Source organism: Oxyura jamaicensis, chromosome 3, assembly GCF_011077185.1.
Source record: "Oxyura jamaicensis isolate SHBP4307 breed ruddy duck chromosome 3, BPBGC_Ojam_1.0, whole genome shotgun sequence".
Taxonomy (NCBI): Eukaryota; Metazoa; Chordata; class Aves; order Anseriformes; family Anatidae; genus Oxyura; species Oxyura jamaicensis.
In genome coordinates, this window is record NC_048895.1 from 115,015,718 (window position 1) to 115,033,041 (window position 17,324).

The following is a 17,324-nucleotide window of genomic DNA, read 5'->3' on the forward strand; positions in this document are numbered from 1 at the left end:
ACAGGGCTGTGGTAAGATGTGTGGAGCTGGGGAGGTTCTTTGCTGCTGGCAGAGCTTTCAGTGATCTTGAGATGGTGTTGGGAATGCCCAAGCCCAACTGGGAGTTCCATCCTGAGCCTTCGGAACACAAGGTGATTGGGCAGGGTGGTTTCAGTGGCAAGCGTTGGGTTGCCTTGGGCGGTTGTCAGCACTGATGAATCCTTCATACAGTATAGTAGGCCGAGACCCTTCTTTTTGATGACTTGCAGAGCCTGGATTCTTTCTTTACCCTAGATTTAAGTGGAGCTTTGCAGCTTTGCAGTGAGTGTTGTTACGAGCATGAGCATGTCCTGTTTTCACTAAGCCTGTCTTATTTCATCCCTTGATTGGGATCAGCTCTGGGGAAAGCCAGTTGTCAGGCCATAGAATTCAAACCCCTCTGGGGACCCCTTGTCATTGTGTTTTTCTGTCCATTGGGGAGTCTGATTTCTTTTAATTATTTGGACACCCTGAAATGCTCCCAGCACATGCAGGGTGGCACACACCTGAGAACTGTTCTGAAGAGAAAGGCCCAGAAAATATTTTTTTCTTGTAGGCATAGCTAGCCCCTCTTTGGGTTCCCAAAAGCTATGCCTAGGCTCCTGCAGCACCACCTGGAGTTCTCCCCCAGGTCCTTGTCACCTTGGTTTGTCTTCTCTACAGCAGCCCTGTGAAGACCTGCTCTGGGCATCAGCCATGAAGATCCTGTTCCTACTCTTCCCCTTCTTCCTCCTCTTTCTCCAGGGCGCTGCAGGTGAGAGGGGAAGGAGGGAGATGGGTTGAGGTGTGGAAAGTAGTGTTCTTCAGGGGGACCTTTTGGCCTGTGCAGGGATGGGAGAGAGCCCAAGGGGGATGTTGGCTTGGTGGAATGACCAGCACACAAAGTGGTCCCATTTTGAGGCCTGGTGTCTCAGCAGTGTCCCAAAACCTCCTTGTCTCGAGCCATGATCTCTGTGAGGGCTGGGTAGGGACTTTCAATCGGAGGTCCCTCAAACTCACGGAGCAGCTGGGACAGGGCTGTGGGCTGTGATGAGTGCCCCACTTGCCAGCTCCGCTGGTCTAGGCAGAGCTGGACATGCAGCTTTGCAGCCAGCATGCCTCTGCCTTGGTCTTCTTGCTGGTCCTCCTCCCTCTCTGCTCTTGTGTGCACCTGCAGGGGTGTGAAAGAGCCCTTGTGGGTGAGACACGTTGCTCTGGAAGACCCACATATAATCATAGAATCATTAATGTTGGAAAAGACCTTCAAGATCATCTGGTCCAACCATCCCCCTACCACCAATGTCACCCACTGAACCATGTCCCTAAGCACCATGTCCAACCTTTCGTTGAACACTCCCAGGGACGGTGACACCCATCCCAATGCCTGACTGCTCTTTCTGAGAAGAAATGTCTCCTCATTTCCAACCTGAATCTCCCCTAGTCCTCTAGCCCTACCACTAGTTACCTGTGAGAAGAGGCCGAGCCCCAGCTCCCCACACCTTTCTTTCAGGTAGTTGCAGAGAGCAATAAGGTCTCCCCTGAGCCTCCTCTTCTCCAGGCCAAACAACCCCAGTTCCCTCAGCTGTTCCTCACATGACTTGTGCTCCGGGCCCTTCACGAGCTTCATAGCTCTGTTCTGGACACGCTCCAGGGCCTCAATGTCCTTCTTGTACTGAGAGGTCCAAAACTGAACACAGCACTCGAGGTGCAGCCTCACCAGAGTGGAGTACAGGGGGACAATCACCTCCCTGGTCCTACTGGCTACATTATTCCTGATAAAAGCCAGGATGCCGTTGGCCTTCTTGGACACCTGGGCACACTGCTGGCTCATGTTCAGGTGAGCATCAATGAGCTCCCCCAGATCCTTTTCCTCTGCTCAGTTGTCCAGCCACTCTGCCTCAAGTCTGTAGAGGGCTTCACAGTGTATTTGTGGATAACTGCACAATCCAGCACTTAGCCGTGTTGAACCTCATCCCACTGGCATCTGCCCATCGACCCAAACGGTCCAGGTCCCTCTGCAGGGCCTTGCTACCCTCCGTCAGATTGACACTTACCCCAACTTGGTGTCATCTGCAAACTTACGGAAGGTGCATTCAATTCCCTCATCCAAATCATCAATAAAGGTGTTAAAGAGGATGGGCCCCAACACTGGCCCCTGGGGAAAACCACTGGTGACTAGTCACCAGCTGGATTTCACTCTGTTCAACACCACTCTCTGGGCCCAGCCAACGAGCATACAGCAAGCTTGAAGATGATGAGCCCAGTTGTTGGCCTGGAATGCATGGAGAGTGCCAATGTTTCTGGAAGCGCACGCAGCTCACCCAAATTATCACTTCCACTGTTTTTATGTCTATGATTCTCCAGGAAATGCAATTGACTGTGGACGAAGAGGGGGAATCTGTAGCTTAGGGAGATGCCTCTACCCAGCCAAAGCGATTGGGAGATGTTCAGTCCTCATTCCCTGCTGCAGAAGGTAAGGTCTGGATTCCTGGCTGAGGAAAGGAATTCCTCCTTAATCCATTGAAATGGTTGTTACGGAACTCTTTCTAGTCAATACCTGGTAAATACCCTGTTGCATTTATGCTCTGTGGGAGAGTCCCAGGAAGGGAGGGAAGAGTTCTTGTGGATTTGGAAGTGACATTTTAGGGATGAAACAGCTCAAAGTCCCCAAACCAACATTACCACACAGTCCCATGATACCTTTCCAGCTTTGCAGAGAGCATATCCCTGCTGGACAAGAGTCAAGGTTTTTCCTGGTAGATGGGTCAAGGTCACAATCCTGTTCTAAATGCTACTGCAACGATGTGGTGGCAGGGCTACCACCCCTAAGCATAACGGGTCAGTGCTGTCTGCAGAAAGGGCTGCTGTTTACCTCCATGGAGCCTGATTCTTTTGCAGCATGTATTTGGCTTTCATACCAGAGGAGGTGGGAGCAACTGGGAGCACGGGAGAAGGAAGTTGCAAGCCGGTGACATGCTTTGTGCTTCCTTCTTACAGTACATGGGGTTGATGCCCTGAATCCAGTGAGAAGGATGTCCCCCTTGCTTCTTGCTCCTGGAAACAGCTCCTGATGTTCTCTCCCCATCCTGACCCTGCAGTCTCCGCATGGAGTGCCCGTGGGAGTGGAAGCACTGCTCCTACTGGGTGCGAGGGCACCCGTGTGCTGGAGACATCGTGCCCCAGGCCTGCTGTTGTTTGCCCAGAAACTGCTTTTCCCCCATTTGAATAAAGGTGTGCAGTTTGGCATTGCAGCTGGTGGGAAGCGTGAGTGTGTCCTTGTGCCAGAGGGTGCCCAGGGATGCTGTTTCCCACCAGCGCCGTGGGGACACTGGGGCTGGTAACCCCTGCGGGGCCAGGCTGTTTGCTGTGGGTGAGGAAGGAGCTGTGCGGGCGCTGCCTGCTGGGGAGGGCGAGCGGGAGCCCTGTGCTGGTGCTGCCAGGCATGGGCATCCTTTGTCCCGGGCAGCCACAGGCACCAGCACAAAGGTACAAAGGGACCCACAAGGACCATTGAGTCCAAATCCTGGCTCTACAGAGCACCACCTGAAACCAATCCCTATGTCTTAGAACATTGTCCCAAGGCTTCTTGGACTCCAGGAGGCTTGAAAAACCAGCAGGATTCTGTCCCAGTGCCCGAACACATCAGGGTTCATAACCTTTCCCTCACACCCAGCCTGACCCTCCCCTGTCCCAGCTCCATGCCGTTCCCTCGGGTCCTGTCACTGTCCCCAGAGAGCAGAGCTCAGCGCCTGTCCCTCTGCTCCCCTCATGAGGGAGCTGCAGGCCGCCATGAGGCCTCCCCTCAGCCTGTTCTGCTCTGGGCTGAACAAACCCAGGGACCTCAGCCACTCCTTACACTCATTCCCCTCCAGACCCTTCAGCACCTTCATGGCTCTCCTTTAGACATTCTCTACTAGTTTTATGCCCTTCTGACACTGAGGCACCCAAAACCGCCCCCAGTGCTTGAGGTGAGGCGGCAGCAGGCAGAGCATAGCAGGAAGATCCCTTCTCTCGACTGGCTGCACTGCCAGGCCTGATGCCCCCCAGGCTATTTGGAGCACAAGTCCTGTGAGGAGAGGATGAGGGCACTGGGAGTCTTTAGTCTGCAGAAGATTAGGCTCAGCAGAGACCTTATTGATATCTACAACTACCTTAAATGAAGGTATGAGGAGCTGGGGATCAGCCTCTTCTTACAGATAATCAGTGATAGGATTAGAGGGAATGGCCTCAAGTTGTGCCAGGGGAGATTTAGGTTAGAAATGAGGAGACATTTATTCTCAGAAAGAGCAGTCAGGCACTGGGACAGGTTGCCCAGGGAGGAGGTGGAGTCACCGTCACTGGTGACAGCCAGTATTAGAAGCTGTATTGAAATCAATGATCTTGCCCATCACATGCTAGTTTTCAATTTCAAAGAATATGAGAGGACACCTGAGGGAAGCCTATTTCTCCTTGCAGGGCGCCTGTGCTGTCATTGCCTGCCCCAGCCCATCTGTTTTCCCCATGGTGGGCAGTTCATGCCGAGGCACCACAGGCTGGGTGCCCGCTGTGCCCCTGGGTGTCACAAGCTGTGTTGCGTGAGGATAACGGTGACAATTGCAACAGCACCAGCAGGAACCTCAGCAGCCAGGAGGGACAAGCAGCAACCCCACCATTCCCATGCCCGTGGGTTACTGGCTGATTGGGCAAGGGCAGAGGCGGCAGCAGGAAGAAGCCCAGCTCCCACCCACCAGCAATGGGATAAAACCCTCATGTTTAGGGGAAAGCAGCACTCCCTGACCGCAGGGGCATCTGGACACGAGAGATTCCTGTTGGCTTTCTTTGTGCCTGAGCACCGAGACCTTCATCAGGTAGGTGCACATCTCAGAACTGTTCTGAAGAGAAAGGCTGAGAAACATGTTATTCTTATAGGCACAGCTAGCCCCTCTTTGGGTTCCAGAGTTATTCCCAGGCTCCTGCAACACCACCTGGGGTTCTCCCTCAGGTCCTTGTCACCGTGGTTTGTCTTCTCTACAGCAGCCCTGTGAAGACCTGCTCCGGGCATCAGCCATGAAGATCCTGTTCCTGCTCTTCCCCTTCTTCCTCCTCTTTCTCCAGGGCACTGCAGGTGAGAGGGGAAGGAGGGAGATGGGCTGAGGTGTGGACAGCAGTGTCCTTCAGAGGGACCTTTTGGCCTGTGCAGGGATGGGAGAGAGCCCAAGGGGGATATTGGCTTGGTGGAATGGCTGGCATACAAAGTATTTAGACCCCCAGATGTTTTCCAAAGTTGCCTTGTCTCGAGCCTCTCCGTGTGACTTTTGAAGATCTCAAAGAAAATTGAGTCTAGAACCTCTCTGGGCAAGCTGTGCCAGTGCTCTGACCCCTGTTTCAATTAATTTTAAAATGGCTTCTCTGTGCATGTCTTTCTATTGCAACAGGAAATTCTATCCTCTGCAGAATAAGAAGGGGCCATTGTCGTCCAGGGGGCTGCTACTTTTCTGAAAGACATATTGGGAGATGTTCAGGTTTCCAAGCCTGCTGCATCAGGTAAGGTCCTGGCTGCGGAAAGGAATTCCTCCTTTGTCCTTTTACAAGATTGTTACAGAACTCTTCCTAATCCACTCCTAACCATCAGCATCAGAATGTGCTCCACAGGAGAGGTATGGAAAGGAAGGGGATTGTGGGTTTGGATATGTGGGTTCAGCCCTGTGTGGTGCTGAAGGACCCTAAGCTTAGCCAGCACCTCCCCATTCTCCTCAGTCCAACAAGGTTTGCCCAGCCTTTGCAGAGGACTCTCCCAGGCTAGCAAAGTGTTATGGTTGCCCTTTGGAGATGGCCAAGGACACGGTGCTGTTCTTGATGCTTCTGCAAAGACATGGAGTCAGGGCTTCCAGCACTAAGGAGGGCACAGTTCTAAGCCATCAGCAGTAAGGCCATGAGTTCACCTCTGGGCATTTGACTCTTATGTCTCAAGACTCGTTTATCCTTGGGGAGGAGGTGGGAGAGAGTGGGAGAGAGACAAAAAGGAGAAGTTTCAAGCAGGTGCCATGCTTGTCTGCTTTCTCTGTACAGGACATGGGGCTGATGCCCTGAATTCTGTGAGCAGGATGTCCCCCTCGCTTTTTGCTCCTGGAAACAGTTCCTGACATCCTGTTCCATGGGCCTACAATTGTTTGGCCAGTGGCTGCTTTTCCCTGCTCAAATAAAGGCATGCTGTTTGGCATTGCAGCTGGTGGGAAGCGTGAGCGTGTCCTTGTGTTAGAGGGTGCCCAGGGATGTTGTTCCCCACCAGCGCCGTGGGGACACTGGGGCTGGCAGTCCCTGCGGGGCCAGGCTGTTTGCTGTGGGTGAGGAAGGAGCTGTGTGGGTGCTGTCTGCTGGGGAGGGCGAGTGGGAGCCCTGTGCTGGTGCTGCCGGACACAGGTAGCCCTTGTCCTGGGTAGTCTCGGACGCCAGCACAAAGGTACAAAGGGACCCACAAGAACCATTGAGTCAAAATCCTGGCTCTACAAAACACAACCCCAAACCAATCCCTATGTCTGAGAGCATTGTCCCCTGACTTCTTGGATGCAAGCAGGTTTGGACAACAACAGGATCCTGTCCAGGTGCCTGACCACCTCTGGGTGCAGAACCTTTCCCTAACCCCCTGCCTGACCCTCCCCTGTCCCAGCTCCATGCCGTTCCCTCAGGTCCTGTCGCTGTCCCCAGAGAGCAGAGCTCAGCGCCTGCCCCTTTGTTCCCCTTGTGAGGGAGCTGCAGGCCGCCATGAGGCCTCCCCTCAGGCTGCTCTGCTCTGGGCTGAACAAACCAAGGCACCTCAACCGCTCCTCACACGCCTTCCCCTCCAGACCCTTCAGCACCTTCATGGCTCTCCTTTAGACATTCTCCACTAGTTTTATGCCCTTCTGACACTGAGGCAACCAAAACTGCCCCCGGTGCTCAAGGTGAGGCGGCAGCAGGCAGAGCATAGCAGGAAGATCCCTTCCCTTGACTGGGTGCAGTGCCGGGCCTGATGCCCCCCAGGCTATTTGGAGCACAAGTCCTGTGAGGAGTGGCTAAGGGCACTGGGGTTGTTTGGCCTGGAGAAGAGGAGGCTCCAGGGAGACCTTACTACTCTCTGCATTTACCTGAAAGGAAGGTGTGGGTAGCTGGAGGTTGGCCTCTTCCTGCAGGTAACTGGTGATGGGACCAGAGGGAATGGTCTCAGGTTGTGCCAGGGGAGATTTAGGTTAGAAATGAGGAGATATTTCTTCACAAAAATAGCAGTCAGCCATTTGACGGGTTGCCCAGGGAGGTGGTGGAGTCACTGTCACTGCTGACAGCAAGTAGTAGAAGGTGTAGTGATATCAAAAATCTTTCCCATCTCATGCTAGTTTTCAATTTCAAAGAATATGAGAGGATGCCTGAGGGAAGCCTTCTTCTCCATCCAAGGTGCCCGTGCTGCCATTTCCCTCCAGGCACCTCAGGCTGCATGCCCGCTGTGTCCCCGGGTGTCACAAGCTGTGTTACGTGAGGATAACGGTGACAATTGCAACAACACCAGCAGGAACCTCAGCAGCCAGGAGGGACAAGCAGCAACCCCACCATTCCCATGCCCATGGGTTACTGGCTGATTGGGCAAGGGCAGAGGCGGCAGCAGGAAGAAGCCCAGCTCCCACCCACCAGCAATGGGATAAAACCCTCATGTTAAGGGCAAAGCAGCACTCCCTGACTGCAGGGGCATCTGGACACGAGGGATTCCTGTTGGTTCTCTTTCTGCTTGAACAACAAGACCTTCATCAGGTAGGTGCACACCTCAGAACTGTTCTGAAAAGAAAGGCTGAGGAAACATCTTTTTCCTGTAGGTGTACCTAGCCCTTCTTTGGATTCCCGAAAGCTGTGCCCAGGAACCTGCAGCACCACATGGGGTTCTCCCCCATGTCCTTGTCACCGTGGTTTGTCTTTCCTGCAGCTCCGTGAAGGCCTGCTCTGTGTATCAGCCATGAAGATCCTGTTCCTGCTCTTCCCCTTCTTCCTCCTCTTTCTCCAGGGCGCTGAAGGTGAGAGGGGAAGAAGGGGGATAGGCTGAGGTGTGGACAGCAGTGTCCTTCAGAGGGACCTTTTGGACTGTGCAGGGATGGGAGAGAGCCCAAGGGGGATGTTGGCTTGGTGGAACGGCTGGCACACAAAGCTGTCCCATTTTGAGGCCTTGTGTCTCAGCCTAGTTTCCCAACACCTCCTTTTCTCGAGGCTCTCTAGGTGGCTTTTGAAGATTTCCAAACAGGTTGACTCCACAACCTCTCTGGGCAAACTGTGCCAGTGCTCTGATCTGTGTTGCAATTATCTTTACAATGGCTTCTCTGTGCATGTCTTTCTATTGCAACAGGAAATTCTGTCCCCTGCGGAATCAGAGGTGGAGTTTGTCGTCCAGGGGGTTGCCGCTTCCCTGAAAGACATAATGGGAGATGTTCACTTATCGTTCCTTGCTGCAGCAGGTAAGGTCCTGGCTGCGGAAAGGAATTCCTCCTTTGTCCTTTTACAAGATTGTTACAGAACTCTTCCTAGTCCACACCTAACCATCAGCATCAGAATGTGCTTTGCAGGAGAGGCCTGGAAATGTGGGGATTGTGGGTTTGGATGTGTGGGTCCAGCCCTGTGTAGTGCTGAGGGATCCTAAGCTTAGCCAGCACCGCCCCACATTCCTGAGCCCCACAAGGCTTGCCCAGCCTTTGCAGAGGACTCTCCCATGCTGGCAAAGAGTTAAGGTTGCCCTTTGGAGATGGCCAAGGACACGGTGCTGTTCTTGATGCTTCTGCAAAGACTTGGAGTCAGGGCTTCCAGCACTAAGGAGGGCACAGTTCTAAGCCATCAGCAGTAAGGCCATGAATTCACTTCTGGGTATTTGACTCATATGTCCCAAGACTTTTTTTTGTCCTTGGAGAGGAGGTGGGAGAGAGTGGGAGAGAGACAAAAGGGAGAAGTTTCAAGCAGGTGCCATGCTTGTCTGCTTTCTCTGTACAGGACATGGTACTGATGCCCTGAATTCTGTGAGCAGGATGTCCCCCTCGCTTTTTGCTCCTGGAAACAGCTCCTGACATCCTTCCTACTTCCCACCTCTGCAGTCTCCCCATGGAGTGCCCATGGGAGTGGAAGCACTGCTCCTGCTGGGTGTGAGGGCACCCGTGTGCTGGAGACATCGTGCCCCAGGCCTGCTGTTGTTTGCCCAGAAACTGCTTTTCCCCCATTTGAATAAAGGCGTGCAGTTTGGCATTGCAGCTGGTTGGAAGCGTGAGTGTGTCCTTGTGCCAGAGGGTGCCCAGGGATGCTGTTCCCCAGCAGCGCCGTGGGGATGCCTGGGCTGGCAGTCCCTGCAGGGCCAGGCTGTTTGCTGTGGGTGAGGAAGGCGCTGTGCAGGCACTGACTGCTGGGGAAGGCGAGTGGGAGCCCTGTGCTGGTGCTGCCAGGCATGGGCGTCCTTTGTCCCGGGCAGCCACGGGTGCCATCAGCTGTGCTGGGTAGTGTCCTTCCACGTCAGTCCCTTTCTGTGGTGGGTAGCAGCCCCTTCATTGGATGAGTGCTCAACCCATTTTTCCATGAGTGCTGAGGACTTGCAATCGTGCCGCTTGGTGGGAAAGAAGTGATCTTGTATGGTATGGTGTTGCTGTCTCTGCCCAAGGGGACCTGGACTGTGCTCCAAGAGGAGGGATCAGACTGAACATTCATGTTTGCCCATGTATGTGTGAACTCTGAAAATTCACCCTCAACCTTATTGGTGCTGCTTTAGAGGCTTCCACCACCCTTTCAGTGGCCTCCTCTCATCCCCAAGGGATGGATTAGTTCCTGGGGTTCCAAGGGTCCCATTCCTAGCGTTATAGGGAAAGAATGAAGCTGGCAGGAGAACAGATAGTGCTGCTGGACAGTACAGACAGTGGCTGGGCTGTCAGCAGCAATGGTGAGAGATTTTTGAGGATGTCGGCTTGCTGCCACCCCAACATCAGCTCCCAGGATGAACAGTGCAGCATGTGGGACCCAGGAGTATTCCCATGCCCTTGGGCTGCCTGTCCTCTCCTTTCTTCAGCAGCCAAGAGAAATTTTCCAATGGGAATCTGGGCAATGTTCATGGCAGTTGGATGGGAGATGCTCACCAGCATTACACAGCAGCCTACGGGAGAGGCTGCTTACACCTCAGGATGCCTGGCCAAGAAGCCCTTTTTCCTGTCCTCCCCTGTCAGAGAGGAAAAGGCATCTCTTTCCTCTTCTGACAGCTCTGAGAAGGATTCCCAGGCCTTTAGCGCTGGGTCTTGTGTCATCCCACCTTGCGAAAGAGGAGTTTGCTGCTGTGGTTTGCTGGACATGTCTCTTGGGACACACACACTGTGTCCTTTGTCTTTGGAAACTGGCACCAAACTGCTGCCATACCACAAGAAGGAACTTTATCTACTTTTCAATAAGCTGTCCTAGTAAAACTGTGTCTTCTGGGTCTTGTATGGACCCCTGTCCATCCAGAACCTGCCTAGACCCCTAATCTGCTTCATGGGTAACCTACTCGTCTGCTTAAAGCTTGCTGGTGAATACACCCGCACCCCACACACCTGTTGTGGGGCACACACAGAAACTCAGTGAACACGACCCTGCTCCAGCTGCTGGTGTGGAGCCCGCCCTCGCCTTCCTCATGCCAGTCCCCCAGCAGCTGGTTTGGGGGCACACACTGCTCCAGCCCCATGGCAGGGGGTAGCAGGCCCCACTGGCTCCAGCAGCTGATGGCAGGGCCCCGCTGGCTCCAGCAGCTTATGCCAGGACCCTGATGGCTCCAGCATCTGGCACAGCAGTAACCACGGGGCCTGCACTCTTGGCCTGACTCTGGTAGCTGGCCTTAAATTCACTCACATACATCCCCAGGTCTCACCAGTCCTGGCACGCAGTCCTTCAGCACACACACACGGGAGAGAGAGTGCAAATAAGCAGAGAGAGTTGAGAAAATATTTAATGAGGAAATATAAGAAGATTGGACAGAGTGCAGTGGATCAGGTACAGGGCTCAACCAGACAAGTGTAACGAACAACCCCATTTTACACAAAACCGGCCCTTTTATACCCTTTTCTCCCTATCCCCCATTAGTTCCTCCTGCTCCCCCTTCCCCTGCATACTGCATGGCTTTGCAGAGCTCTGCATTTTCTGCACTGGAGGTCCTGGAATTTTTGAGGTGCTGGAGCGTGTCCAGAGCAGTTCTATGAGGCTGGTGAAGGGCCTGGAACACAAGTCTTATGAGGAGCAGCTGAGGGCACTGGGGGTGTTTTGTCTGGAGAAAAGGAGGTTCAGGGCAGACCTTATTGCTCTCTGCAGCTACCTGAATTGAAGGTGTGGGGAGCTGGGGGTCAGCCTCTTCTCACAGATAACTAGTGATAGGACTAGAGGGAATGGCCTCAAGTTGTGCCAGGGGAGGTTTGGGTTGGAAATGAGGACAGATTTCTTCTCAGAAAGATCAGTCAGGCACTGGGATGAGTTGCCCAGGGTGGCGTCACTGTCCCTGGGGGTGTTCAAGGAAAGATTGGACATGGTGCTCAGGGACATGGTTTAGTGGGTGGCATTGGTGGTAGGGGGATGGTTGGACAGGAAGATCTTGAAGGGCTTTTCCAACCTTAATGATTCTATGATTTTACACTGTCCCTGCCCGGAGACCCTTGGCTCACACCTGATCAGTAATAAGGTTCAGACTTTCTGGAAGTGGTGCCTGTAGCTCATTAGCCCACCAATTAGTGCAACTGGGAGGGTTGTTTCTGGTGATTACCCCTCAGCTTAGAAGTCCTCCATCAGATAACCCTGCTGGAATGAACATTCCTATATTCTCAGTACCAGAGAGACCTATGAATAATAAAAAGTGTTCAATGGATGACCACCAAGGTGCTGCTGGGCCTGGAGCCCCCGTGCTGTGAGGAGAGGCTGCGAGAGCTGGGGCTGCTGGGCCTGGAGCAGAGGAGGCTCCGGGGGAGCTCCCCCATGGCCGTCAGTACCCGCAGGGAGGTGCGGAGAGGCCGGAGCCGGGCTCTGCTCAGCGGTGCCCAGGGCCAGGCCCAGAGGCCCCGGGCCCAGCCTGGAGCCCCGGCGGCTCCCCCTGCCCCTCAGGCAGCACTGCTGGGCTGGGCGGGTGCCGGAGCCCTGGCACGGGCTGCCCTGAGAGGGGACGGGGGCTGCTCCTGGGACAGCTCCCAGAGCCCAGGGCTGTGTGGCTGGGCACCCTGCTGGGAGGGGGGGGGGGGGGGGGGGAGGGGGGGGGCTTGTTTTAGCAGAGAGGAACCTCCAGAGGTTTCTTCCAGCCTCAACCACAACTGTAACCAACTGTCTCCCTTTCTTATTATCCCTTGTTGCATTGGAAAAGGCCTTGATGATTACCCGTAGAGGAACTGACACTCTCCTTTACACACCCTTACAGTTATCTTGCCTTTATGACTTGACATCTCTGTGGTGTGCAAAGAGAAAAGACGCAGAGTCCAACCTCTACTACCATAACTCCCGACAGGTATACCCTTGGAGTCAGGGGACCAAAAATGTTCTTCCAAACACCCTGAGAGACAATTGCTGAGTTGAACATGCAGCACAGCTCCCTTCTTCCATGCAAGGACTGCCACTTGTCCCAAGGTGTGGCTGCAGAAGCCATGGCTATACCAGTGGTTTATTTATTCACCTGGAATGGGTTGGCAGCAGACGCAGATGGACTGGGTTGGTTGGTGTACTGACCTTAACATGTATCCTGGTGTTCCTCTCTATTTGAATAGTCACTACACAGGAACTGTCATGGTTATCCCCTTTGGCACAGAGATCTTATCACAGACGAGTGTTCTTGCAATGCCTACAAGTGAGAGAGTTTTCAATATTCTGCATGTTCAAGTATAAACTGACTGTTTAAGCAGATGGGAGGAGGCAAAGAAGGATTCTTTTCTTCTGGGATCAGACTGCTGCCTTCTGTCTGCACCAACCAATTGCTTTGTACATCCTGAAAAAATTTCAACAAGCCACTACAGCGCGTGTGTCCGCTGTGCACTGGAGTGTCACAAGACGTGTTGCATGAGGATAACGGTGAAGATTGCTGTTGCAATGTTGATTGCCCCCAGCAGGCACCTCAGCAGCAGGGAGGGACGAGGAGCAACCCCACCATGCCCCTGCCCATGGGTCACTGGCTGATTGGCCAAGGACAGAGGTGGCAGCAGAAAAAAGCCCAACTCCCATGTGGTATAAAACCAGGGGGTCTGGGGCAAAACAGTACTCCTTGGAGGCACATAATTCCTGGTGAACCAAACCCATCACCAGGTAAGCAATTCCAGGGCCTCTTTCAGGAAAGATGCCCTTCAGCCTCTCTGTGCAAATCCATCTTCCTGGAACCATCTAAATTGCAAACTGTTGGAAGAATCTGTGAATATAAACAAGAACTGGAGGAGGCTGGGTAGGAAAATAAACAGTCATATGAGTATTGGAGCCCAGAGCATGTGGAAGCTGGAGCTGGGGTTTCCTAACTGCAGGGGAGACTGGTAAGGTGCCTTGATGCTGGAGGAGACACACAACATCTTCTGTTCTGGGGGAGCAGGGACATTACGGAGCAAAGTTCAGGTAGCAAAATGTATTTTGCATCTTTTCAGGCTTTAGTCAACTCAAAAGGTTGAATTGTGTTACTGGTTCTGGTCACCAAGAATTTCCTGCTTTCTTGCTCCTCCCTGGGGCTCAGCTGAGTGGAGCGCTGGCAGTAAATGTGAGGCTGGGGAATTTTCTTATTGCTGAGAAACCTGGGAATTAACGTGAGTTGAGGTTGTGCGGTCCCTAACCGAGCCAGGATGGCCTTCCTGAGCCTGGGGAAGCAGAGGTGATCAGGCAGGGTGGTTTCAGTGGCCAGCTTTGGACTGCCTGAGGTGTAGAGCACAAACTAGCCTTTCATATAGTGTGGCATCTCCAGGTGCAAGCATTTCCCTGACTTCCAGAGCCTGGATCTTTTATTGACCTAAGTATGGGAATTTCATTGACTGTTGACTATTGACACAAGCATCTCCTGATGTGCAAACCGCCTCTGCTTTGGGATTTGATTAAGAAGAGACAGAAGTGAGAGAATAAATGCACTAGTGGTACTTCTGACCTGCTGACTGTGCTAGGAAGTGCATCTTGTGTCACCCCTTGATTCTGTATCGCAAGAAAATTATTTAATTCTGCTCAGGAAACAAACATGCCCTGTGAAAGCCCTGAAGGGCTATAAATATTAAAAGTAATTTTTCTTTCCTTATAATCTGATTTTCAGCAGATGCTGTTTTGAATAAAAAGACAACAATTAGGCATGAGTCTTCCAGTTTGTGTTTTGAGGAAAACACCAGGAAGAACTGTGAGGAACCATAGAATTACAGAATGGGTTGGAAGGGACCTTAAAGATCGTCTAATTCTAAGCCCCCTGCCATGGGCAGGGACACCTTCCACTAGACCAGGTTGCTTAAAGACACTGAAATAAACTCTAGTTTGTCCGACAGGCTGGTACTTCCCCAAATGCTTCAAGAATATCCATGAAGTTGTAACGTTGCGTCTTTATTACCTCCTTTTGTTGGTGCTTCTGCCATTTGGCACGCCACGTGTGCCCAGCCTTCTCCATGGCCTTTCTTTATTGCCTTGTCATCTCCCCTCTACAGCTCTGTGAAGACCTGGGACAGGCGCAAACCATGCGGATCCTGTACCTGCTCTTCCCCTTCATCCTCCTCTTGGTCCAGGGTGCTGCAGGTGAGAAGAGGGCAGTTGGGGCGAGGTGTGAACACACATGAGCGGGGTTCTCCATGTCCTGGGAAGCGATTTGCCAGAGATGGGTAATGATTAGGAGGGGTTGGTTCTGATGAATAGCTGGGCTTTTGGGTTTGATGCTTTGTGCACATGGGTGGCTGAGATCCATGGGCAGCATCAGCCCCTCTAGACCCACACACAATTTTTATAGGTATCCCATACTCATTTTCTATAACTTTTGCTCTGTGCAGGATCCTCCCTGGCTCCGGGAAACAAGGAGCAATGTCAACGAGAAAATGGCTTCTGTGGATTTCTGAAGTGCCCTTTCCCCTTTGGCATCTCAGGGAAATGTTCAAGATTTTTCTTTTGCTGCAAAAAGTAAGCTTTGGGATTGGAGATGAAGTTGGGCTGCGGCTGTGATAGCAGAAATAGCTGCTGTTGTGTTTAAGCCCCAAGCCTTGCTAATGGCTTCGTGCTATACATACTCGAGGGCAGAAGCCAGGGGAGGTGGAAGGATCTAGGAAAGGAGAAGGTGCCCTGTGAGGAGCAGGAGGAACCATAGGTCAGACAGCACCTTCCCCATTCCCCTCAGCTCCATGGGGCTGCCTGACCTGGGGGCTTTCAGAAAACCTTCCCTGGGCTAGAAAAGAATGAAAGCTGTCCTGTAGGTAGTGTGAAGCACAGGACCCACTCCCTGATGTCTCTGCAAATCCTTGTAAACAAGGTTGCAAACAAGCCGTCTGCAATACAAACTGATTATCTCCATTGGGATTAGTCTTCGTATGTCATTGCCATTGTTATCCAGAAGTGATACGCATTGGGAGATTAAAAAAAAAAAAAAAGAAAAAAGAAAAAAAAGCAGATGACTTCAAAGGTTTTTTTTTTTTTTCTTTTTTTCTTTTTTTTTTCCTGCAGCATGTTTGGTTGAACAGCTGGACTTTCAAAGCAGGATGTCCCCCTCGCTTCTTGCTCCTGGAAACAGCTCCTGATGTCCTCTCCCCATCCCACCCCTGCAATCTCCACAGGGAGTGCCCGTGGGAGTGGAAGCACTGCTCCTGCTGGGTGCGAGGGCACCCGTGTGCAGGGGACATCCTGCCCCAGGCCTGCTGTTGTTTGCCCAGAGACTGCTTTTCCCCCCTTTGAATAAAGGCGTGCAGTTTGGCATTGCAGCTGGTGGGAAGCGTGAGCGTGTCCTTGTGCCAGAGGGTGCCCAGGGATGCTGTTCCCCAGCAGCGCCGTGGAGACGCTGGGGCTGGCAGTCCCTGAGGAGCCCGGCTGTTTGCTGCGGGTGGGGAAGGGGAGGGCAACCGGGAATCCAGTGCTGGTACTGCTGGGCATGGGCATCCTTTGTCCCAGGCAGCCACAGGTGTCAGCAGCATGCAGAGGGCTGGGCATGGCCAGGGCTGCCAACCCAACCCCTTCGGGGGGCCCTACAGGTCCCACCACACAGCACGACAGGACCCCCATCTCCCTGCCAGCCCCACAGCACCCAGCCTTCTCTCAGTCCCACATCCCTTCTGGAGGGGCCTGATCCCCCAGGCAGCACACAAGGAAAATTTTCTTCCCTCCAATTTCTTGGAGGGAATATCATACATTCATCGAATCTTAGAATGGATTGGGTTGGAAGGAACCTTAAAGATCATGCAGTTCCAACCCCCTGCCATAGTCAGGGATGCCACCCACCAGACCAGGTTGCTCATGGCCTCACCTAACCTGGCCTTGAACACCTCCAGGGATGGGGCATCCACAGCTTCTCTGGGAAGCCTGTGCCAGGGCCTTATCACTCTCTGAGTAAAGGATTTACTCCTCACCTCCAATGTGAATCTCCCCTCAAGCAAGGGCCAAGGAAAAGTGCTCAAGCTTAAAAGTTCTTCAGTGATGCTTGGGAGGGTCCTGCTTATCACAGCTGCTCCTCATACAGCACTGTGATTCAACACCACACAGCAGCTCCACGTGAATCCTGGCTTTGAAAACAGGCAGCTGAACCTTGCAAAGGGGTGAGATCATTCCCTGTGTCTCTCCTGGGCTGGCAACTCAGTGTTTGGGGGCCCCAGGGCTTGGGACATTCCCTAGGAGGGATTTTCAGTCTTGTCAAGGTGGGAAATAACTGCATTTTTATGTTGTACTTGATGATATGCTTGCTTTTCTACCTTACTCAAAAAGCAGACTTGTGTCAAGGTGAAGGTTGAGGCTTGAAAAATCACCAAAAAAAAAGTTTTTGCTTGAATTGAACTCCAGGGAAACACTGACAGTTGGTGCCTGGCTGCCCACCAACTCCTGTGTTGTGAAACAACCACGTTCCTTGTTCTTCACGATGTGTGCTTTGTCCACAGACCCAACCATAGAAGGTTACCTTGTGGAGTGGTGCTGCTAGAGGGAACGTTAAGCACTTTGGACAAGGTTATGTAGTTCAGGTAGAACTGCAGGGGGGGAAGAAAGAGGGCAAACCAAGAAGAAATACTTCAACACCAAATATAATGTGAGCTGTGCAGTATGTACTGCATCTACATTTCTAGTGCCGTCTGATTTTGCTCTTGGACTCCATGTGCTGTTGTAGAAGAGTGAAGATCTCTTGCACGTCCTGTCTGTTGCACACCTGTAATTCTGAGTGTTGTAAGGAAGGTTTAAGG

General features: G+C 52.7%; 1 protein-coding gene across 7 annotated transcripts in view; it reads left to right on the forward strand.

Moving 5' to 3' along the window:
* The window catches only part of LOC118165126 (gallinacin-3-like), a 12,064-nt gene extending 2,837 nt beyond the window's left edge, over window positions 1-9,227 (forward strand). For 3 of the 7 annotated variants that reach the window (XR_004749889.1, XR_004749890.1, XM_035323031.1), the window contains one exon: window positions 2,995-3,248. Coding sequence is in view for 5 of the 7 variants with exons in the window: in XM_035323031.1 (XP_035178922.1) it covers window positions 2,995-3,015 (21 nt within the window). In the remaining 2 variants the exon portion in view is untranslated. Of the gene's footprint in view, window positions 1-2,994; window positions 3,249-4,694; window positions 4,845-5,010; window positions 5,102-5,411; window positions 5,521-6,045; window positions 6,209-7,924; window positions 8,013-8,338; window positions 8,448-8,973 lie in introns of those variants that run through there. The other 4 variants (XM_035323027.1, XM_035323026.1, XM_035323028.1 and 1 more) reach the window with 4 other exon arrangements.
* Window positions 9,228-17,324: the final 8,097 nt, after the last annotated feature.